We start from the raw sequence: 19,271 nt of genomic DNA on the forward strand, positions 1-19,271 counted from the left end.
GGGGTGTGGCTCAGTGGCAGAGTGCTTGTCAATCTTGCAGGAGGCCTCAGGGCTCCATCTTTCTCAGCTTAGGCTTCAGTGACTCAGGGGACACACAGTAGTGACATCACTACTATACAGGTAACTACTACTCACTCCTTGCTCTCTGCTCTCTCTGGTTCCCACTCAGCCACACTGAGCAGCAGGTGATTCTGTGCCCTCAGGGCCTTCCCTCTCCCCACCAGGTTTCTCCTGGCATCCACTAGCTTTCTTTCATACCTCACTGGCCCTCTTAAAGCAATTAGGCCATTTACCTCTCTCTTTGTTTCTCTTTCAACTTGTTTTTCTCTGAATGACAGGAGAGATTAGATAACTAGTGTCTCCTCCCCACCCTAAGGGCTGTAAGGGTGGGGCTTGTTGTTTCCTGTGGTGTCCCAGCTTCTGGAATAGCGCCTGCCCGGAACCAAGGAGGTCCTTGGTAAGGTGCTGAAGGAAATTGTACTGCCCAGGCTAAGTGTGGTAGCGCGCTCATGATCCAGGCTAGGGAGGCTGAGGCAGGAGGTTCCTGAGTTCAAAGCTAGTCTGCATAGCAAGACTCTATCTGAGGAAACTCAAATCAAACAAAATTTGAAAATATAAACTCTGACTGGTAAGAAGTAGCCAAGGCTAGAGACCATTCTAACCTTTGCTATTTGGTTTTTTCTTTCTCCCTCATAGTCTCTTTCTTTCTCTCTCCCTCTCCCTCTCCCTCCCCCTCCCCCTCCCCCTCCCCTTCCCCCTTCCCCTCTCCCTCCCCCTCCCCCTCCCCCTCCCCTTCCCCCTTCCCCTCTCCCTCCCCCTCCCCCTCTCCCTCTCCCTCCCCCCCCCCCTTTGGAGACTGCATCTTACTATGTAGGGAAGGGGCAGTTCCAGGATCTATGGAGGAGGAAGGGCTACGGGGGAGGAAGGCGAGGCACCCACTCGATCCTGGCTGACTCACTCTTCAGCAAACAGTGGGAGGAGCCCTGGGGTCACAAAACTGTCTTCTTCCCCATGGCCAGTCCAGAGCAGAGGTGAACGAAGAACCCATGGGCCTCCCGAGGTGGTGGCAGCTGCTGCTGCTGCTGCTGGCGACGACCTGTATCCCAGGTAAGGGCTGCGTGGTGACACCCGGTGTGAGTTAGGAAAGGGCGGCTCAGCGCTCCACCCTCTCCTCCTATCCAGCTATTCTCCAGTGTTCTCTAGCCCCATGTGGCACAGTCAGACATCTGCAGGCATTCACTTAGTAAACTCTGATTCCTGGCACGCCAGGCTTCCCTGAAGAGTCAAACTGGAGGACGCGGAGGAGCACAGAGGTTAAGTAGTTGGTCCGAAACCACACAGCTAGAGGTTGAATGGTAACTGGGCATGTGACCTCACAGCCGCTCCCCACAGTGTTTTGGTCTCTGTGGGGATCCCACTTTGGGACAGGACTGGGGGTTTACATCTCAACGGTCCACAGTGTCCAGCGGGAGCCCAGGGCCTGTCCCTCGAGTACACTTGTCTTTTGCTACGTCCTCGCCTTCTTTCCTCAGAAAATGTGGGGGAAATGGTGTTGAGAAAGCATAGGGAATGGGGAAGGAATTGAGTCAGGGTTTGGCACGGTGAATAACTCGGAAAGCGCTCTCCGGTCTGCGGGAGGCCGGAGATGATTAATGAGACGGGAAAAGACTGGGGGGGGGGGGGGGCTGTTGGCTGGATGGTCTGGGAGCTAGAGCGGGGAGGAGTGGGGGTGCAAAGGAGAGGGACTCTTGCTGCAGAAAGGAGATCTGGCACAAAGGGGACCAGCTTTAAATTGCAGACCTGATTTCGGGGCTCAGGCAGGACAGTTCTTACTGTGAAATAGAGACCTGCGACTGGGGCTGCCACCTGGGGTTAGAACTGGCTGTGTGGTTCAGGACAGTTACGTAGCCTTTTTGTTCCTGGAATATGTCTGGGAACGGGGGCCAGACCCGGGCTAGGCTGGCGCTAAAGTCCTAATTAGAAACTAGGCAGTCTGAGGTGGGGGTGGGGTGGGGGATGGGGTTGGTATATAACTGGGGCAGAGTTAGGGGTGGGTCAGGGCCTAGGGGAGGATGGGGGGGGGGCTTCGGTCCTGGGGGTGGGACAAGCATTTGGGGTCTGAGGTGTGTCTATGACAGTGCTCTCAACCTTCCAAATGCTACGACCCTGAAATACAGCTCTTCACCATGTGGTAACCCCCAACCATAAAATTATTTTTGTTGCTACTTCATAACTGTAATTTTGCTACTGTTATAAATCATAATGTAATTATATCTGATGGGCAGGATATCTGGTATATGACCCCTCCTGGAGGTCTGGATCCACAGGTTGGAATCCCTGAGCTATATGAAGGTGAAGCCTGGGCAGAGCTGGTCTACCTAGAACAGAGAGAGTGTAGTGGCAAAATAGCCTTAATTCCAAGGCAGGTGAATTTCCAACTTTAAGGCCAGCCTGGTTTACATAGAGTTTTGGACCAGCCACAAGTAGTAAAGACATTTCAGAAATATTTCTGAGGACAGAGGACCTAAACGGGACCCAGGGTAGAAAGTCCTTTCAAATGGGAAGAGCTAGAGTTTGGGGGATGGGGTGGGGGTGGGGGGGAGGCATCACATGTCTTTAATCCCAGCATTAGAGAAGTGGGTGGAGTTCTGTGAGTTTGAGGCCATTCTGGTCTACAGGGCAAGTTTCAGGAAAGCCAGGGTTACACAGAGAAACCCTGTCTTGGGGGGAAAAAAAGGTGGGAGGGGGAAACTGGGCAGAGTTAGAATGAATGAATGGCAGGTGATGCATGTCTGTAATCCCAACACACAGGAGGCTGAGGCAGGAGGATTGCTGTGAGTTTGAGGTCAGCATGGACTATATAGTTCGATCTTAGAGAGGCAGAGATGGAGAAGAAAGGACCATGGGCAGTCAGGATGTGACCCATGAATCTGAGGGGACCAGGCCAAGACCTGTTTCACAGCAGGTGGGGTGAGAGGCAGACCCGACCCCTCCCCTGTTGACTGCTTCTCCTCTCCTCCCAGCCTCCCAGGGCCTGCAGTGCATGCAGTGTGAGAGTAACCAGAACTGCCTGGTGGAGGAGTGTGCCCCAGGCCAGGACCTCTGCAGGACCACAGTGCTTCGGGAATGGCAAGGTGAGGCTGAGCACCCCATACCTGATGGGAAACAATAGGGCAGGAAACCATCTCTCTCCAAACGGCAGGAAACCATCTCTCTCCAAACGTTAAGGAAATGGAGAAGTTTAAACATCTAACAAGGGGAGAGAGAGAGAGAGAGAGAGAGAGAGAGAGAGAGAGAGAGAGACAGACAGACAGACAGACGGGCATTTAAGACCAGCAGCTCTTCCAGAGGCCGGGAATTCATTCAGGTAGCCACATGGGGTGGCTCACAACCACTTGTAACCCCACCTCCGGAAGGAGAGCCAAGGCCTTCACATTCACCCACAGACACACTTGTTGATCTTGTAAAGGATCTGGATTCATTTACAGCACCCAGCTGGTGGCTCCCGCCTCCTCGGGCAGCAGGCACGGGCAGCATTCGTCCTACATAGAGACGCATGCAGGCAAAACTCTCATGCACGCAGAATAATAAAATCTAAGAGAATTTTTCGCAATGTTGGTGAGATCCCAGAGATGGGGACAAACTGGCCATACGCTACCCAGAGCAATGGCAAATGTCTTTGCTTTGTTTTGGGATTGGCCGCGGTGGGGTGACAAGTTCTCATGGAGCCCAAGCAAGCCTTAAACTTACATTGTAGCCGCTAATGACCTTGAACATATGATTCTCCTGCCTGGAACCCTAAGTGTGGAGATTATAGGTGTACACTGCCACACCTGCACTCAGGAGGCAGAGGTAGGTGGATCTCTAAGTTTGAGGCCAGCCTGGTCTACAGAGTGAGTTCCAGGACAGCCAGGGTTACACAGAGAAACCTTGTCTCGAAAAACCAAAATAAACAGATAAGCAAACAAAAACGAAAAATTAGACAGGCAGCTGAGCAGGCTAAGACTCTCTGCCAAGCCCCATAACCTGAGTTTGACCCCAGGAAGGAAAGAACTGACTCCTGAAAACTGTCCTCTGACCTCCACAAGAGCACACAAGCACACACATGCACACACAGACACACATATACACATATGCACATACACACATGCAAACACACATGCATATACACGTACACATGTGCGCACATGCACACACATACAAAATAAATACATAAGTTAAAATAAAAGCTGGACACTTCAGTACACACCTAGAACTCTACTACTAGGTGGGTTGAGGCAGGATCCAGAGATCCAGACGGGACTGGGCTCCATAGCAAGACCCTGTCCCAAAAGAGTTTAATTAATTAATTAAGTAAGTAAGTAAGTAATGTATTTACTTAATTTTCCTCACATTAAATGCACCTCCTTGCTGGTTTCATTGACCTTGGAATAGATCCTGAAAATCCGAGTGACAAGTGTGGGGGAAGGGAGTCCATTCTAGAAGGTAACAGAGTCGGACCAAACAAGAGGAAAGGCTCACAAGGGTTGGCCCTGGGGATGTGTGACCCTGCGACCAGGAGTGTCATGGGCTGGCTGGGACTTGGAGTTTCTGGGGAACTAAAGCTGTTTTCCTCATAGCTGACGGTGAGCTGGAGGTGGAGACAAGAGGCTGTGCCCACAGTGAAAAGACCAACAGGACTATGAGCTACCGCATGGGCTCCATGATCATCAGCCTGACAGAGACAGTGTGTGCCACAAACCTCTGCAACAGGCCCAGACCCGGTGAGTCGGGTGTCCTCGCCACCCCCAGCCTCTCTACTGATTATAAAATCATCCCTAGGCTGTGGGGTTAAAAATATGGTTGTTATGTATAAGATGATCTATCTATCAGGCTTGGTTGTGCTTGTCTGTAGGAGGCAGAAAGATTACAAGTTGATAGTCAGCCTTGGGCAACTTAGACTCTGTCTCAAAACAAAACCTAAAAAGGAGGACCAGAGAGATGGCTCACTGGGGAAAGGTACTTGTTGTTCAAGTCTAGTGACCTGGGCTCCATCCCTGAATCCCCTCGGAAGTAGGGCCGGGGGCCGTGGTTCAGTGGTAGAGCCCCTGCCTAGAATCCCCCAGTGAGGGGCTGGGGGCGGGGCTCAGTGGTAGAGCCCCTGCCTAGAATCCCCCAGTGAGGGGCTGGGGGCGTGGCTCAGTGGTAGAGCCCTGCCTAGAATCCCCCAGTGAGGGGCTGGGGGCGTGGCTCAGTGGTAGAGCCCTGCCTAGAATCCCCCAGTGAGGGGCTGGGGGTGTAGCTCAGTGGTAGAGCCCCTGCCTAGAATCCCTCAGTGAGGGGCTGGGTGCATGGCTCAGTGGTAGAGCCCCTGCCTAGAATCCCTCAGTGAGGGGCTAGGGGCGTGGCTCAGTGGTAGAGCCCCTGCCTAGAATCCCCCAGTGAGGGGCTGGGGCGTGGCTCAGTGGTAGAGCCCCTGCCTAGAATCCCCCAGTGAGGGGCTGGGGGTGTGGCTCAGTGGTAGAGCCCCTGCCTAGAATCCCCCAGTGAGGGGCTGGGGGCGTGGCTCAGTGGTAGAGCCCCTGCCTAGAATCCCCCAGTGAGGGGCTGGGGGCATGGCTCAGGTAGAGCCCCAGTGTAGCATGTGTGATATCTTAGTTTTCCTCCCCAACAACCTTTAAAAAAAAAAAAAGATGATTTTTGGCTTGGAAGTATAGGAAGGACGTGGAGAGAAAGGAAAAGCTTCGGTAAACCTTTCAATTGAGCACCGCTGTGGCTTTAGGCTGTGGTCAGTGGTCAGGCCAGGGCAGGTGAGGAAGGAACTGCACTTGTGTTCTTTCTGCACTTTCTGGTCCTGGATGAACGCTGATCACAGGCCTGCAGTCCCAGGGTCCTCATGAGGGAAGAAACTGCCTTTCTGCCTGCTTTGTCTTCTTCCTCCGTCCTACCTACAAAGTGTCTTCTAGTGCACGGGTGAGTCATGTGCCGGTAATTTTCTCTTTAAACAACAGCTATATTTTGCTTTGCCATGGCACTTGTGTGAAGATCAAAGAACATGGCGCAGGAGTTGATTCTCATTCTACTGTGTAGGTTCTGGGGCTTGAACTCGGGTCTTCAGGTTTGACTACAAGCACCTTTACTCTCTAAGCCATATTGGTGGCCCTGTGTTTGTTTGTTAATTGGTTTTTGGCGTTTGTTTGTTTGTTTAAGCAGAGTCTACTTATATAGCCCGGACTGTCCTGAAGTCACTCTGTAGACCAAGCTAGCCTCAAACTCACAGAGATCCTGTGACTCCTCCTCCAGTGCTGAGAGTAAAGGCGTGCACCACCATGCCTGGCTTATTTGTTTCTTAGATAACCCTCTCAGGCATTGACCTTTCCCTGTAGCCACGGAATACCTTGAATGCCCGGTTCTTCTGCCACCACCTCCTGAGCGCAGGGATCACTGGGATCCCAGCCATAGGCTTTCTTCAGTGCTGAAGACAGAACCCAGAGCTTTGTGCATGCTAGGCAAACACCCCACCAACTGAGCCACACCCCTAGGCCCTCTTTCCTACTGTTCGTATCCCTCTCCACCCCGTTTCTGTTTTTGACAACTGATTCTGCTCTCAGCAGGGAGGACAGATGGGAGGGAAGCTACAGTATGGGGAGAGATGGGCATGGGCGGGTGAGGAAGCCTGCACCCAGCCAGAGGTGTCCTCTGGGCTGGGATAGAAGTGTCCTGATGGATTGCCTTTGGCAGGTAGATAGGGGGACCCCAGTGGTGTGTGACCTGTGCACAGAGGCTTCTTTTCTGGATGTGCTAGAGACCTGTATGTCAGTGTAATGCTTCTGGGAGCGACAGCTATAAAGCTGGGCCAATGGCAGCCAGTGATTTGAGGTCTCTGAAAAGCACAAAGCAAAGGCAGGAACTCAGGGCCCTGTGATCCTTGGAAGAGAGAAGCCAGGCACAGAGAGTGCCACAGGTGCCATGGCTGGCGTTCCAACTCACCAGCTCAGCTCTGTGAAGGGAGACAGAGCCACGAATAGACAACAGAGCCATGAGACTGAGGCAACAGGCTCGGGCTGGGTGGTGGGGTCCCCAGATTTAGAGACAGTTTCCCTCCAGTTTTTGGCAAGCATACATGCAGAAGTGCAACAGGAGCCGAGCCGCAGAGGCATGGGTAGCCATCCTAGATCCCCTGAGAGCAGCCAGGAGGTGAAGAACAGACCCTGATCAATAAATAGGGACAGAAAAAATAACTTAGAGCTGTGTGTGTGTGTGTTCATATGTGAATGTATGTGCACATGTATGTATCAGTGTGGTGTGTATGTGTGTGGTGTCTGTGCAAAAGCATGTGGGGTGTATATGGTATGTATGTGCTTGTGTATATGTGTGTGGTGTGTGTGCATGTGAATGTGTATGGGCGTGCATATGTGTGCATGTCTGTGAGTGTGGTGTGTATGTGTGTGTGCATGTGAGTATGTATGTGTGGTATGGTGTGGGTGTATGTGTGTACATCTGTGTATGTATGTGTGCATGTGAGTATGTGTGGTGTGTGGGTGTATGTGTGTGCATGTGTGTATGTGTGTAAGTGTGTTGTCTGTATATGTGTGTGTGTGAGTGTGTGATGTGGTGTGGTGGGTATATATGTGTGTGTGCACAAAGAGGCCAGAGGAAGACGGCAGCTGTCCTACTTTGTCATGCCGCACTTAATTCTATTCAGAGAGCCTGAAGCTATGCTGGCAGACAGCAAGTCCGAGGGCTTCTCCCGACTGCCTACCCAGAACTGGGATTACAGGCCACTGGCTCCATGATTTTTAATTAGTTCTAGGGTCAAACCCATGTTTGTCTAGCAAGCACCAAAGAGCTGTAAAGAGCCTGACATGGTAGCACACACTTATAACCCCAGCACTTGGGAGGACACAGTAGAAGGATTTCCATAAGTTCAAGGCCAGCCTGATCTACCTAGCAGGTTTCAGAATGCAGACTGATCCCTAGTTAAAAATAAATAAATAAATAAAATAAGAGCAACCCAAAGAAGTTAATATAGACAAAATAAGTTTATGCAACTCACGGTTCGGGAGATGGGAAGTCCACACAGTATGGTGCTAGCTCTGGCCAGAACCCTTCCTCATCACACACACATCAGACACTCCCAGTACCCTGTTACCTCATGACTACATTGCTGAGGGGGATTCAAAATGAGACACCACAACTCTGGGATGGCTCAGTGGTTCAGAGTCTGCTCTTCCAGAAGACCCAGGTTCAGTTCCCAGCACCCACCCACATCAGGCTGCTCACAGCAGACTGTACTCCAGTGTGTGTGTGTGTGTGTGTGTGTGTGTGTGTGTGTGTGTGTTTCGCCCTCTTCTGTCCACCTCTGGTACTGCATGCACATGATGCATAGACATACATGCCAGCAAAATACCATGCACAGAAAATAAAATGAAGAGAAAAAAAAAACCATTTTCTCTCTTGGGAGCCAACTTGGAATCTCCTCCAAGGTTAATTTATTAATTAATCACTTCCAAAAGCATCTTCAGATGACCTGGCAGCTTCTCACTAGCTTCCTACCTTAAAGATGCATCTCCTAACACTCTGCTACACTAAAGACCAATTCAAACATATGACCCTCAGGGATACAAACCACAGCCAACTATGGCAGAGGCAGATAGAGACTCAGGTGAGCAAAGCCAGAAGAGCCAAGAGGAGACTGAGTACACAGGTCTGGGAGTCAGATATTTGTTTTTAGTACCACAAATGTAAGGTAGGGTCTTGGGAGTCCTAGGTCTGTGCTGCTGAGCCACACCCCCAGCCCCTCACTGGGGGATTCTAGGCAGGGGCTCTACCACTGAGCCACATCCCCAGCCCCTCACTGGGGGATTCTAGGCAGGGGCTCTACCACTGAGCCACGCCCCCAGCCCTCACTGGGGGATTCTAGGCAGAGCTCTGCCACTGAGCCACATCCCCAGCCCCTCACTGGGGGATTCTAGGCAGGGCTCTACCACTGAGCCACGCCCCCAGCCCTCACTGGGGGATTCTAGGCAGAGCTCTGCCACTGAGCCACATCCCCAGCCCCTCACTGGGGGATTCTAGGCAGGGCTCTGCCACTGAGCCACGCCCCCAGCCCCTCACTGAGGGATTCTAGGCAGGGGCTCTACCACTGAGCCCCGCCCCCAGCCCCTCACTGGGGGATTCTAGGCAGGGGCTCTACCACTGAGCCACGCCCCCAGCCCTCACTGGGGGATTCTAGGCAGGGCTCTGCCACTGAGCCACATCCCCAGCCCCTCACTGGGGGATTCTAGGCAGGGCTCTACCACTGAGCCACGCCCCCAGCCCTCACTGGGGGATTCTAGGCAGGGCTCTGCCACTGAGCCACATCCCCAGCCCCTCACTGGGGGATTCTAGGCAGGGCTCTGCCACTGAGCCACGCCCCCAGCCCCTCACTGGGGGATTCTAGGCAGGGGCTCTACCACTGAGCCACGCCCCCAGCCCTCACTGGGGGATTCTAGGCAGAGCTCTGCCACTGAGCCACATCCCCAGCCCCTCACTGGGGGATTCTAGGCAGGGGCTCTACCACTGAGCCACATCCCCAGCCTCTCACTGGGGGATTCTAGGCAGGGCTCTACCACTGAGCCATGCCCCCAGCCCTCACTGGGGGATTCTAGGCAGGGCTCTGCCACTGAGCCACATCCCCAGCCCCTCACTGGGGGATTCTAGGCAGGGCTCTGCCACTGAGCCACGCCCCCAGCCCCTCACTGGGGGATTCTAGGCAGGGGCTCTGCCACTGAGCCACATCCCCAGCCCCTCACTGGGGGATTCTAGGCAGGGCTCTACCACTGAGCCACGCCCCCAGCCCTCACTGGGGGATTCTAGGCAGGGCTCTGCCACTGAGCCACATCCCCAGCCCCTCACTGGGGGATTCTAGGCAGGGCTCTGCCACTGAGCCACGCCCCCAGCCCCTCACTGGGGGATTCTAGGCAGGGGCTCTACCACTGAGCCACGCCCCCAGCCCTCACTGGGGGATTCTAGGCAGGGCTCTGCCACTGAGCCACATCCCCAGCCCCTCACTGGGGGATTGTAGGCAGGGCTCTACCACTGAGCCACGCCCCCAGCCCTCACTGGGGGATTCTAGGCAGGGGCTCTACCACTGAATTAAACTCCTAACCCAGCTCCTCACTAGGGAATCCTCCTGCCTCAGCCTCCCAAATGCTTTTCTCCACCAAGACTTGTTAGATCACTGGTGTTATGAGAGAGAGAGAGAGAGAGAAAGAGAGAGAGAGAGAGAGAGAGAGAGAGAGAGAGAGAGAGAGAGAGAGTTATGAATGAGCAATTGAGAAATAAAAAAAGGAACTAAATAGATTCTTGACGGTCACATGATTCATATTCAGAAAAGCATCCTGGAAAGAAGTCTTTACAAGGGAACCCACCCACTACCTGCTAAGAGTGGTGGACAGGCAGTGTGGCTATGATGCAAATTTCTGTTTTGATTTTTTTTTTTTTTTTTTGGAGACCCAGTCTTCCTGTGTATCTCAGCTATGTTCAAATTTGCAATCCCCCAGCCCCAGCTACCAAAGTCCAGGGCTTACCGGAATGTACCACTGTGCTTGTAGGAAGTTCTGCTTTTGATTTTCGTGGAAGTTTGTGGGAAGAGGGGGGCTGTTGGCCTTTTAGGCATTTTTCTTTGAATGAGATAAATGAGTTGGCTCTGGGTGGAATGATTCACCTAATTGCCTTGAGCCTGCCAGTGGAGTGCCTCCGCTCAGACACAGCTCCAGTCTCCTGGGTCAGGAAGAAGAGGCTGTGCCAGGCTACAGGATGGTGTGAGCCAAAGCCTGGGCAAGGGATGACATGGTGTTTCCAGGGAAAAACCATCCAGTTGGCCTCAGTTAGAAGCTTTGAGCAACACAATAAGATTACCATGGGTCCATCAAGTGAGGCTTTGACCTTTCCGGTCATCCATCAGTGAGTGATAAGTTGTGATTCCAGGTAGACTGTTCCAGAAGTAAAGGCAAAGCTAAGACCGAGCTGTTCCATGAGATAGCTGAGGGTCTGGGGGCGTGGCTCAGTGGTAGAACCCCTGCCTAGAATCCCCCAGTGAGGGGCTGGGGGTGTGGCTCAGTGGTAGAGCCCCTGCCTAGAATCCCCCAGTGAGGGGCTGGGGGCCTGGCTCAGTAGTAGAGCCCCTGCCTAGAATCCCCCAGTGAGGGGCTGGGGGCGTGGCTCAGTGGTAGAGCCCCTGCCTAGAAGAGGTGCTATTTAAGATGATGAAGAATGGGGAGGCTGGGGAGTGGTGGCACACGCCTTTAATCCCAGCACTTGGGAGGCAGAGGCAGGTAGATTTTTGAGTTCGAGGCCAGCCTGGTATACAGAGTGTGTTCCAGGACAGCCAGGGTTACACGGAGAAACCCTGTCTCGAAAAAACAAAAAGAAAAAAAAAAAACAACAAACAAAAAGAATGGGGAGGCGTTAGGAAAGACAAGCAGCAAAGGAAGGGTGTTCTAGACAAAGACAACAGAATATCCCAAAGTCTGGTACCACTCAGGGTCTACGTTCTAAGACTGTGGTGCCAGTATGGAAGAGAGCATGGGAGCGACTGGTGCTTGAAGATGAGGCAGGAGAGGTGGCCAGGACCCGGTCCTCAGTGGGCTGTGAATGTACGTAGGTGCTTGGCTGTTAATCTAACAACAGGGAGTTACAGAAGGGTTTGAGCAGAGGAGAACTGGGTGAGATGTACTTTAAAGACTTTATTTTAGGGCCATTTGAGAGGAACTGGGGTGGAGATGGTAGCGGCTAGAATGGAGGCTGGTATTGAGGGGCACTGAAGGCTGGAAAGGACAGCATACGTTTTAGAAGGATTTGGGATAAGTACGCTTGGTGATTGACTGCAAGGTTCAGAAGGGAGTTCTCTGCAGGACTGGCCCGCCAACCCGCGCTTCCTCTTCTTCCTAGGAGCCCGAGGCCGTGCTTTTCCCCAGGGCCGTTACCTTGAGTGTGCATCCTGCACCTCTTTGGACCAGAGTTGTGAGAGGGGCCGGGAGCAAAGCCTGCAATGCCGCAATCCTGCAGAACACTGTATTGAAGTGGTGACCCTCCAGAACACAGGAAGTAAGCTCTCACCTGCCTGCAAGGCTCCTCTAGGCTATACCTAATAGAGATCTTCAGGTAGCAGGCGTGTGAACGACATACACAGTGACTGGAAGTTCAGGGTCACAGGATCAGCTTGAGAGTGACCAGGAACCCACCTACCCTGGCGCGTCTCGCATATTGCTTTCCTTCTGATGACTGCCTCACATGGCACAATATGGCCACCAGAACTCCAGACTTGGTGTCCACATTCCAGGCAGAAGAAAAGGGGAAAGAAGGACCAAGAAAGTTCCTTCATTTTGTAAGGGTTTTCTTTTTAGAAATCCCAGAAACTCATGAAGTTCTATTTATCATTCGGGCCTCCTTCATCATATGGAACCCTTTGGCTAGGGATGAAGTGACCCTCAGTAACAAGGGGCCTCTGATAAAAAGGGTGTGCTCAAGGGGATAAGTCAGCGGCTAGCCTCTTACCCAATCTGCCCTCTGCCCTCTGCAGGAAGCTTGAAGGATGAAGACTACACCAGAGGCTGTGGCAGTCTTCCCGGATGCCCAGGCATAGCAGGTTTCCATAGCAACGAGACCTTTCACTTCCTGAAGTGTTGCAACTATACCCACTGTAATGGTGGCCCAGGTGAGGAACAGGATGAAGTGGACGTTACTGTCTCTTTCTACAACTCCCTCTCCTCCCTCTTTCCATGCAATCAGCATCAGTATCACCTCTTCCTGGAGGCCTGCCCTGACTTGCAAATTTGCTTCCAGGTCACTCTTTAAGCACACAGAGCCCACTCAATCCCCCATGCCCCAGCTCTGCCCACTCTGGGTGGGGACTGTCTGCTGCCAAAGCTGTGAGTCCTGAGAATGTAGAGCCAGTCTGTCCCAGTCACTGTGGTGTCCCACACAGCATGAGATTAAGGCCAAGGAATCCATTTTATAGCAATTTCATAGCAATACAGCTCTTCTATAAACCGAGCTGGGAAGGTGGCTCAGTGGTTAAAGGCACTGGCTGCTCTTGCAGAGGACTGACCAGGTTTGATTCCTAGTGTACACGGCTCATATTTGTAACTACAGTTCCAGGGCATCTGGTGCCCTCTTCTGGACACCATGGATCCTGCATGCATATGGAACACATACAAGAACTGGTACACATAAAACACAATAAATAAATCTTTTAAAAATTGTTAATGTTCTGCAAAACCATGCTTTTAATTCCTGGGGCAGCTGGTGGAAGCCAGGGTCTTACACATTTCAGAAAGGTCCTCAGCCTTGTCAGCAATCATCTTTACTTACTGAGCTATCTCAGTCCTAAACTTATTGTTTAATATTAATTAATTTGAACCTAAACACAATCTCAGTACTCCAGAGGTAGAGGCTGGAGGTTCAGAGGTTCAAAGTTGTCCTCTATACAGTGAGTTTCAAGGCTAGCCCAGATACATGAGACCCTATCTCAGAAAAAGAACAGAGAGAAGCCAGGCATGATCGGGCAATGCCTTTGATACCAGACTGTAGACCGTCTCTTTGTTCACCAGCACTTTTCACAGTAATAGACATTGTTTGTATTGAAGGCTGAAGAGAAGGCCCAGCAGTTAAGTGCAGATAGCAGATCTGGATTCAGTTCCCAGCACCCATTGATGGGCAGCTCACAACTACCCATAACTCCAGCTCCAAGGGGTCTCATGCCCTCTTTTGGCCTCTGCAGGCAATGGAAGCACATGATACACATACGTATAATTTTAAAATTTGTAGTGTGTTGCCGCGCGCATGCGTGTGCCCACATGAGCGTGCCGTAGTTTAATTGTAGAGGTCAGAAGACAACTTTGAGGAGTTCTCTCTTCCCACCATGCAAGTCTTGGAGATTGAACTTAGATAATCAGACTTGACTGCAAGGTCTTCTACCTGCAGAGACATCTTACTAGCTCTAGGATTGTATTTAACGACAATTCATTTAAACCTTAAGAAACACAGGTAGCCAGTGGCTACCACAGTGAGCAACTCTGCATAGTAACTTTTTAGAGGGTAGTGTCTGTTTGATAGTACCTAGTTTGTTAGGGTCCAGCATCGGTTGCCTAGCTAGATGTGAGTGGAGAACTCAACCCCAAAAGATAATGCAGTTCCCAGTCATGACCATCAGGTGGCGCCCTATCATCTCGGGCTGAGCGTGGGTAGATGGATGGATGCATAGACCCAGTGCTAATCTTGGTTCCCTGTCGTTTTTTTTTTTTTTTTAATCTTTAAGTTCTCGATCTTCAGAGCTTTCCACCAAATGGCTTCCAGTGTTACAGCTGTGAGGGGAACAACACCCTTGGGTGCTCCTACGAAGAGACGGCCCTCATTAATTGCCGGGGACCAATGAATCAGTGCTTGGAGGCTACTGGCTTAGATGGTGAGTCCCTGTGGGAGCTGGAAGGGGACCCACTGAGGCACAGAGCACTGATCAGACTGATAGACAGATGAGCCAGACCTAGGCCGGGTGGATCTTCCTGTGGTAAAGATGACACTTTAGCCCCGGATGGTGGTGCAGGCCTTTAATCCCAGCACTTGGGAGGCAGAAGCACGTGGATCTCTCAGTTTGAGGCCAGCCTGGTCTACAGAGTGAGTTTCAGGACAGCCAGGTTTACACAGAGAAGCCCTATCTGAGGGTGGGGAGGAGGCGGTGTTCACCTGCAGAAGGACAAGTTACAACAAGAGGGTTAGCTCTGTCAAGCCAACAAGAATAATACACTTCATTGCACCTAATGTTTTTCTTTAAAACTGGGTCTTATTCTGTTGCCCTGGCTGTCCTGGAACTTGCTCTGTAGACCAGGCTGGCCTCTGCCTTCTGAGTGCTGAGATCCACCTGCCTCTGCCTTCTGAGTGCTGAGATTAAAGGCTTGCACTGCCACAGCACATCTCATAAATAATAGTTTTGATGGGGGTGGGGATGCCTGTGTTTTTCATAATGAAAAAGTGCAGAGAGGGTGCTGTCATTGTTTACAGTGTGGCAACCCTCTTCCCGTCTGGCTTTAATAGCAGCCAGCTGGTCCTCGGCTCTGCTTTCATGTTCCGCCTGTTGCAATATCACGTCCTGGGGTTTCTCTGGAAAAGTATCTCTTGTACGCGCAAAAGCTTGGAAGGGTGAAATGACATCTTAGTGTTACTATGAAATCAGTCCTGGTGTGAGTCTGAGGGACTGCCAGGGGTCCCTGGAACATGCTCTGGGAAGCTCTGCTCATCATAGGGATCTGGAGGTCGGCTATGGCGTCCATCGGGAGCGTGTCACTTTCCGGTCAATTCCCACTTGGGCTCACTGACTCTCCTCTTTCCTCAGTGCTGGGAAACCAGAGTTACACCGTAAGAGGCTGCGCCACGGCTTCCTGGTGCCAAGGCTCCCACGTGGCAGACTCCTTCCTCCAGAACCACCTCAATGTCTCTGTCTCCTGCTGTGAGGGCAGTGGCTGTAACCGCCCAACAGGGGGCGCCCCCAAGCCAGGCCCTGCTCACCTCAGCCTCATTGCCTCCCTGCTCCTGACCTTCAGACTATGGGGTGTCCTCCTCTGGACCTGAATCCTGAGCCATCAGCCCTGGCTGGACCCAGGGACTTTTGACCTCCTCCCCTCTGCTCCACCTTTGAGGACATGCATGCTCTTATGTTGTCTTCTTTGGGCCTCAGTTTCTCTAAGAACCAGAAGAGAATTGGAACAATGGCTGCGGGCAGCAGGGGCTTCTTGGTTGAGTTAATATTGTTGCTGTTGTTATTATTATTATCATTGTTATCCTCTAATTTATTATATAAATATATATATAAAAGATTTTTTTTTTACCTGTGAACAAGGCTGGGTCTCCCCTCTGTCACATTTGACTTGGGAAGACGAAGCAGCAGGGAATTCTTTTTTGTTTGATTTTGTTTTGAGACAGGATCTCACCATGTAGCCCTGGCTGCCCTGGAACTCACTCTATAGACCAAGCTAGCCTAAAACTCACAGAGACCCACATGCCTTTACCTCCTCGGTGCTTTGGTTAAAGGTGTGTACCACCGTGCCTGGCTTTCTTTTCACCTCACTGTTTTGAGACAAGGTCTCTTACTGAACCCCAGAGCCCACCAGTTTGACTGTGCTGGTTCTGAGCATGCTCTACAGACCCTGGCTCCCAAGCACTGTAACCACAGATGCATTAAGTCTGGCTTTTTTGTTTGTTTGTTTGTTTAAATGGGTACTGGGGATCTGAACTCAGGTTTTCATATTTCCGGGGCCAAGTACTGTACCAACAAAGCCATCTCCCCAGCCCCCAAACTATATCATTGCTGATGCCTTGGGGGGGGGGGGGAGGCAGCCAAGGCTGTATTTCTCATCATGCCCTGCAGCGGAGAGAGCTGAAGATGATGTTGTATGAGATGTTTCCTAGTTGAAACAGAAGATAGTGTCACCATGATGCCTTGCAAAAGACACTGAGGCTAAGGCTTCCTCTTCCTCTCCCATGATGCCTTGCAGTGGGCTCAGAGGGTAAAATGGCTACCCCACAGTGTCCTCCGGCAGATGTAAAGGCTAGCATCATGTCTCTCATAAGGTCCTATTCTGTATTAGGCCTCAGTGTCGGAGGCTCCTGAGTTGGTCTTCCAGGATCTTTGGCTGCAAGAGATAAAATCGCTTTGTGCTGACTTAAGCAGAAACTGTTATTGGAAGTAAGAATCTAAGCAAAGTCCTAGGTCTCCTGGGGTTCACCCAGGACAAGAAAGAACCTGTGTAAATCAGAAAAGTCTCCCTCCTGCAGATTATGTCCCTCCCTACCCTTTCGTACATGCGTACTCGTGCCTGACCACTCATGTGTACCTGCACGCATGTGTGGGCAAGAGGTCACCCTTGATTGTCGTGCTTGGGAGCAGCATTCACCTTGGTTTTGAGACAGCGGTTCCCACTGCTCACTGGCCTGGAGCTCAGACTGCCTACTTCTGACTTCCCACATAGTTGACAGAAACACCTACGGTGGAGCTAAAGACCAAAAACATTTGAATTCCTTTTTCTATGTTCTCACATTTTAACTAAAGGATCCACCAGTTCTGCCCACGGCTCCCCTCTGCTTGGGGCCAAGGAAGGTCACCCTATCCTGCAGTTCTCACGATCTACGGCCCACTCACTGGGGAGCCAGGAAACAGACCCCGTGGGAGGGATCCTGCCACAAGTAAGAAGGAGTAACTGGAAAAAAAGCCAAGAAAGTTCCCACCACTTAGAATGTTCTGGTTGGCAAGCAAGACTGCTTCCACATAATCTCTATGAATCATGTGGCCAAGACTGCACCCAACTCTAGATGGTTGAAAGAAAAAAGGAAATTGATTTTTCTCATATAAAAACAGTTGTAGAGCTAGGGAATTCCTGAGTTGATTAATTCAGTGTCCAAAATGGTCCGTGTTTGTCTACTTCATGATCGCAAGATGGCTGCCTCCACTCCAGGCATTACACCATGTTCAGAGGCAAAGGGGTCATTTACTCAGGTGACTTCTTTGGCAAAACACAGAAAACCTACAACGTTTGTAAGACAAATCCTGCTTGGCATTCCATTTGCCTGAATTGTTTCATGCGTTTTCTATCATCTGGTTATTGAAGGGGGCGGGCACCGTAGTGAGATCACTGTTCTCACAAAAGAGCAAACGGTGGAGGTGGAACTGGGAAAATCAAGTAGCAAAATCAACTCAGCCCCATGATGTCTGCCATGTAAGCAGTTCAGTGTGCATGGCTGGATGTTTCCATCACCAGAGAGGGGGGCCAGCAACTGCATTCCCGGCATCCATTTGTGCTTGAAAAGGCTGTTTTCCATTGCAACCAGAGTTAGGACCTGTGGTCCTCTCTGATGTAATTAGCATAGTCCCACCCCCTTTGCCACTGTCTTAGTTATATGACAAGTAAGATGACCAAAGCAACATACAAAAGAAAGCATTTAATTGGGCTTATGTTAGAGTCTGTGGTGGAGGAGTAGAGGCATGGTGACAGGGACAGCTGTACAGGAGCAGATAAACACATGTTTATCTGCAAGCCTGAGGCAGAGAGAGCCAAGAGGGAATGATGTCAGCCTTTTGAATCCTGGAAGCCTGCCTCCAGGGATACGCCTCCTCCAAGAAGGCCACACCTCCTAATCCTTCCCAAACAGTTCCATCAACTGGAGACCCAGTATTCAAACATATGAGCCTAAGGAGGCTGTTCTCATTCAAACCCCCACAGGAATAGATACTGATTTAGGGACAGGTGAGTGGCAATAATCTGGGATAACAAGATACAAATCCCAGGACCCAAGAGGTGGAGGCAGGATCTAGACTTTGAGGCTACAAAGTGAGACCCTTTGTGTTGAGATAAAGAGAAGGAGGAGGAGGAAGAAAAGGAAGAGGAGGAGGAGGAAGAAGATGAAGAAGAGGAGGAGGAAGAAGAGGAAGAGAGGGTTGGGTTAAGAGTTACTGCTGTACTGTGCTGAGGCTCAGGGTTGAGATCCTAGCGTTTGTGTAGCAAGCCAGGCATGAAGCGAATGACTAACTTCAGCTCCAAGGGACTGGATGGCATCCTCTGACTTCCATGTACCAGAATACACACACACACACACACACACACACACACACACACGAGAGAGAGAGAGAAGAAAAGTACACATGACCACAACCTGCCCTGTCACTTTGGCATGACCTGGCCATTTGTCTATCCTGAGAACGGATGGTTCCCCTCATCTTGAGAGATGGCTGGCAGTCAGCCCCACGGCTAGAATTACTAGTGAGGCCAGGCACGGGAAAGGAAAGGATAGCTGAATAAAGAAGTCTCCTGAAGGAAACTCAAGGGAGAGATCTCCTTGGCCTCACTGAAATGGGGGTGGGGCAGGGGCGTGGAGGCCACACTGGCCCTAACCTCTGTAATAGAAGCTGACCTTGAATTCCTAAGCACTGAAATAGCAGGTGTGTGCCACCATGCCTGGTTTCTGTGGTGCTGGGGATCACATAAGGGCTTTGTGCTTACTGGGTACACACTCCACCCACTGAGCCTTGTCCACAGCCCACCAGAATCATCTCTTTTTTACCAGTTGAATTAGTTGAATTAGGTTTCGGTGTCACTTGCAACAAAAGCCTATGAAGAGACTGCCTTGAAGGGAAAGGACTCCCAATCTCCTAGCGACCTGTCCTCCCTCGGAAGATGCAGAGCTGACAGATGAGAACCAAGCCAGTCTGTCCCAAGGTGTCCAGAGCTGGGAAAGAAGACATCAAAGACTGATGGACGGAG

The 19,271-nt window shown here is 51.2% G+C and overlaps 1 protein-coding gene across 1 annotated transcript; it reads left to right on the forward strand.

Annotated features, from left to right (window-relative positions):
• The first annotated feature begins 481 nt into the window (after positions 1 to 481).
• Plaur (plasminogen activator, urokinase receptor) lies at positions 482 to 15,855 on the forward strand. The gene is made up of 8 exons (XM_034494809.2): positions 482 to 628; positions 1,020 to 1,107; positions 3,024 to 3,134; positions 4,620 to 4,763; positions 11,914 to 12,069; positions 12,545 to 12,679; positions 14,282 to 14,428; positions 15,353 to 15,855. Exons 2-8 carry the CDS (start codon positions 1,047 to 1,049, stop codon positions 15,586 to 15,588), a joined length of 990 nt encoding a protein of 329 aa, XP_034350700.1. The 5' UTR covers positions 482 to 628; positions 1,020 to 1,046; the 3' UTR covers positions 15,589 to 15,855.
• The last annotated feature ends 3,416 nt before the right edge of the window (positions 15,856 to 19,271 follow it).

Source organism: Arvicanthis niloticus, chromosome 1, assembly GCF_011762505.2.
Source record: "Arvicanthis niloticus isolate mArvNil1 chromosome 1, mArvNil1.pat.X, whole genome shotgun sequence".
NCBI classification, from domain to species: Eukaryota; Metazoa; Chordata; class Mammalia; order Rodentia; family Muridae; genus Arvicanthis; species Arvicanthis niloticus.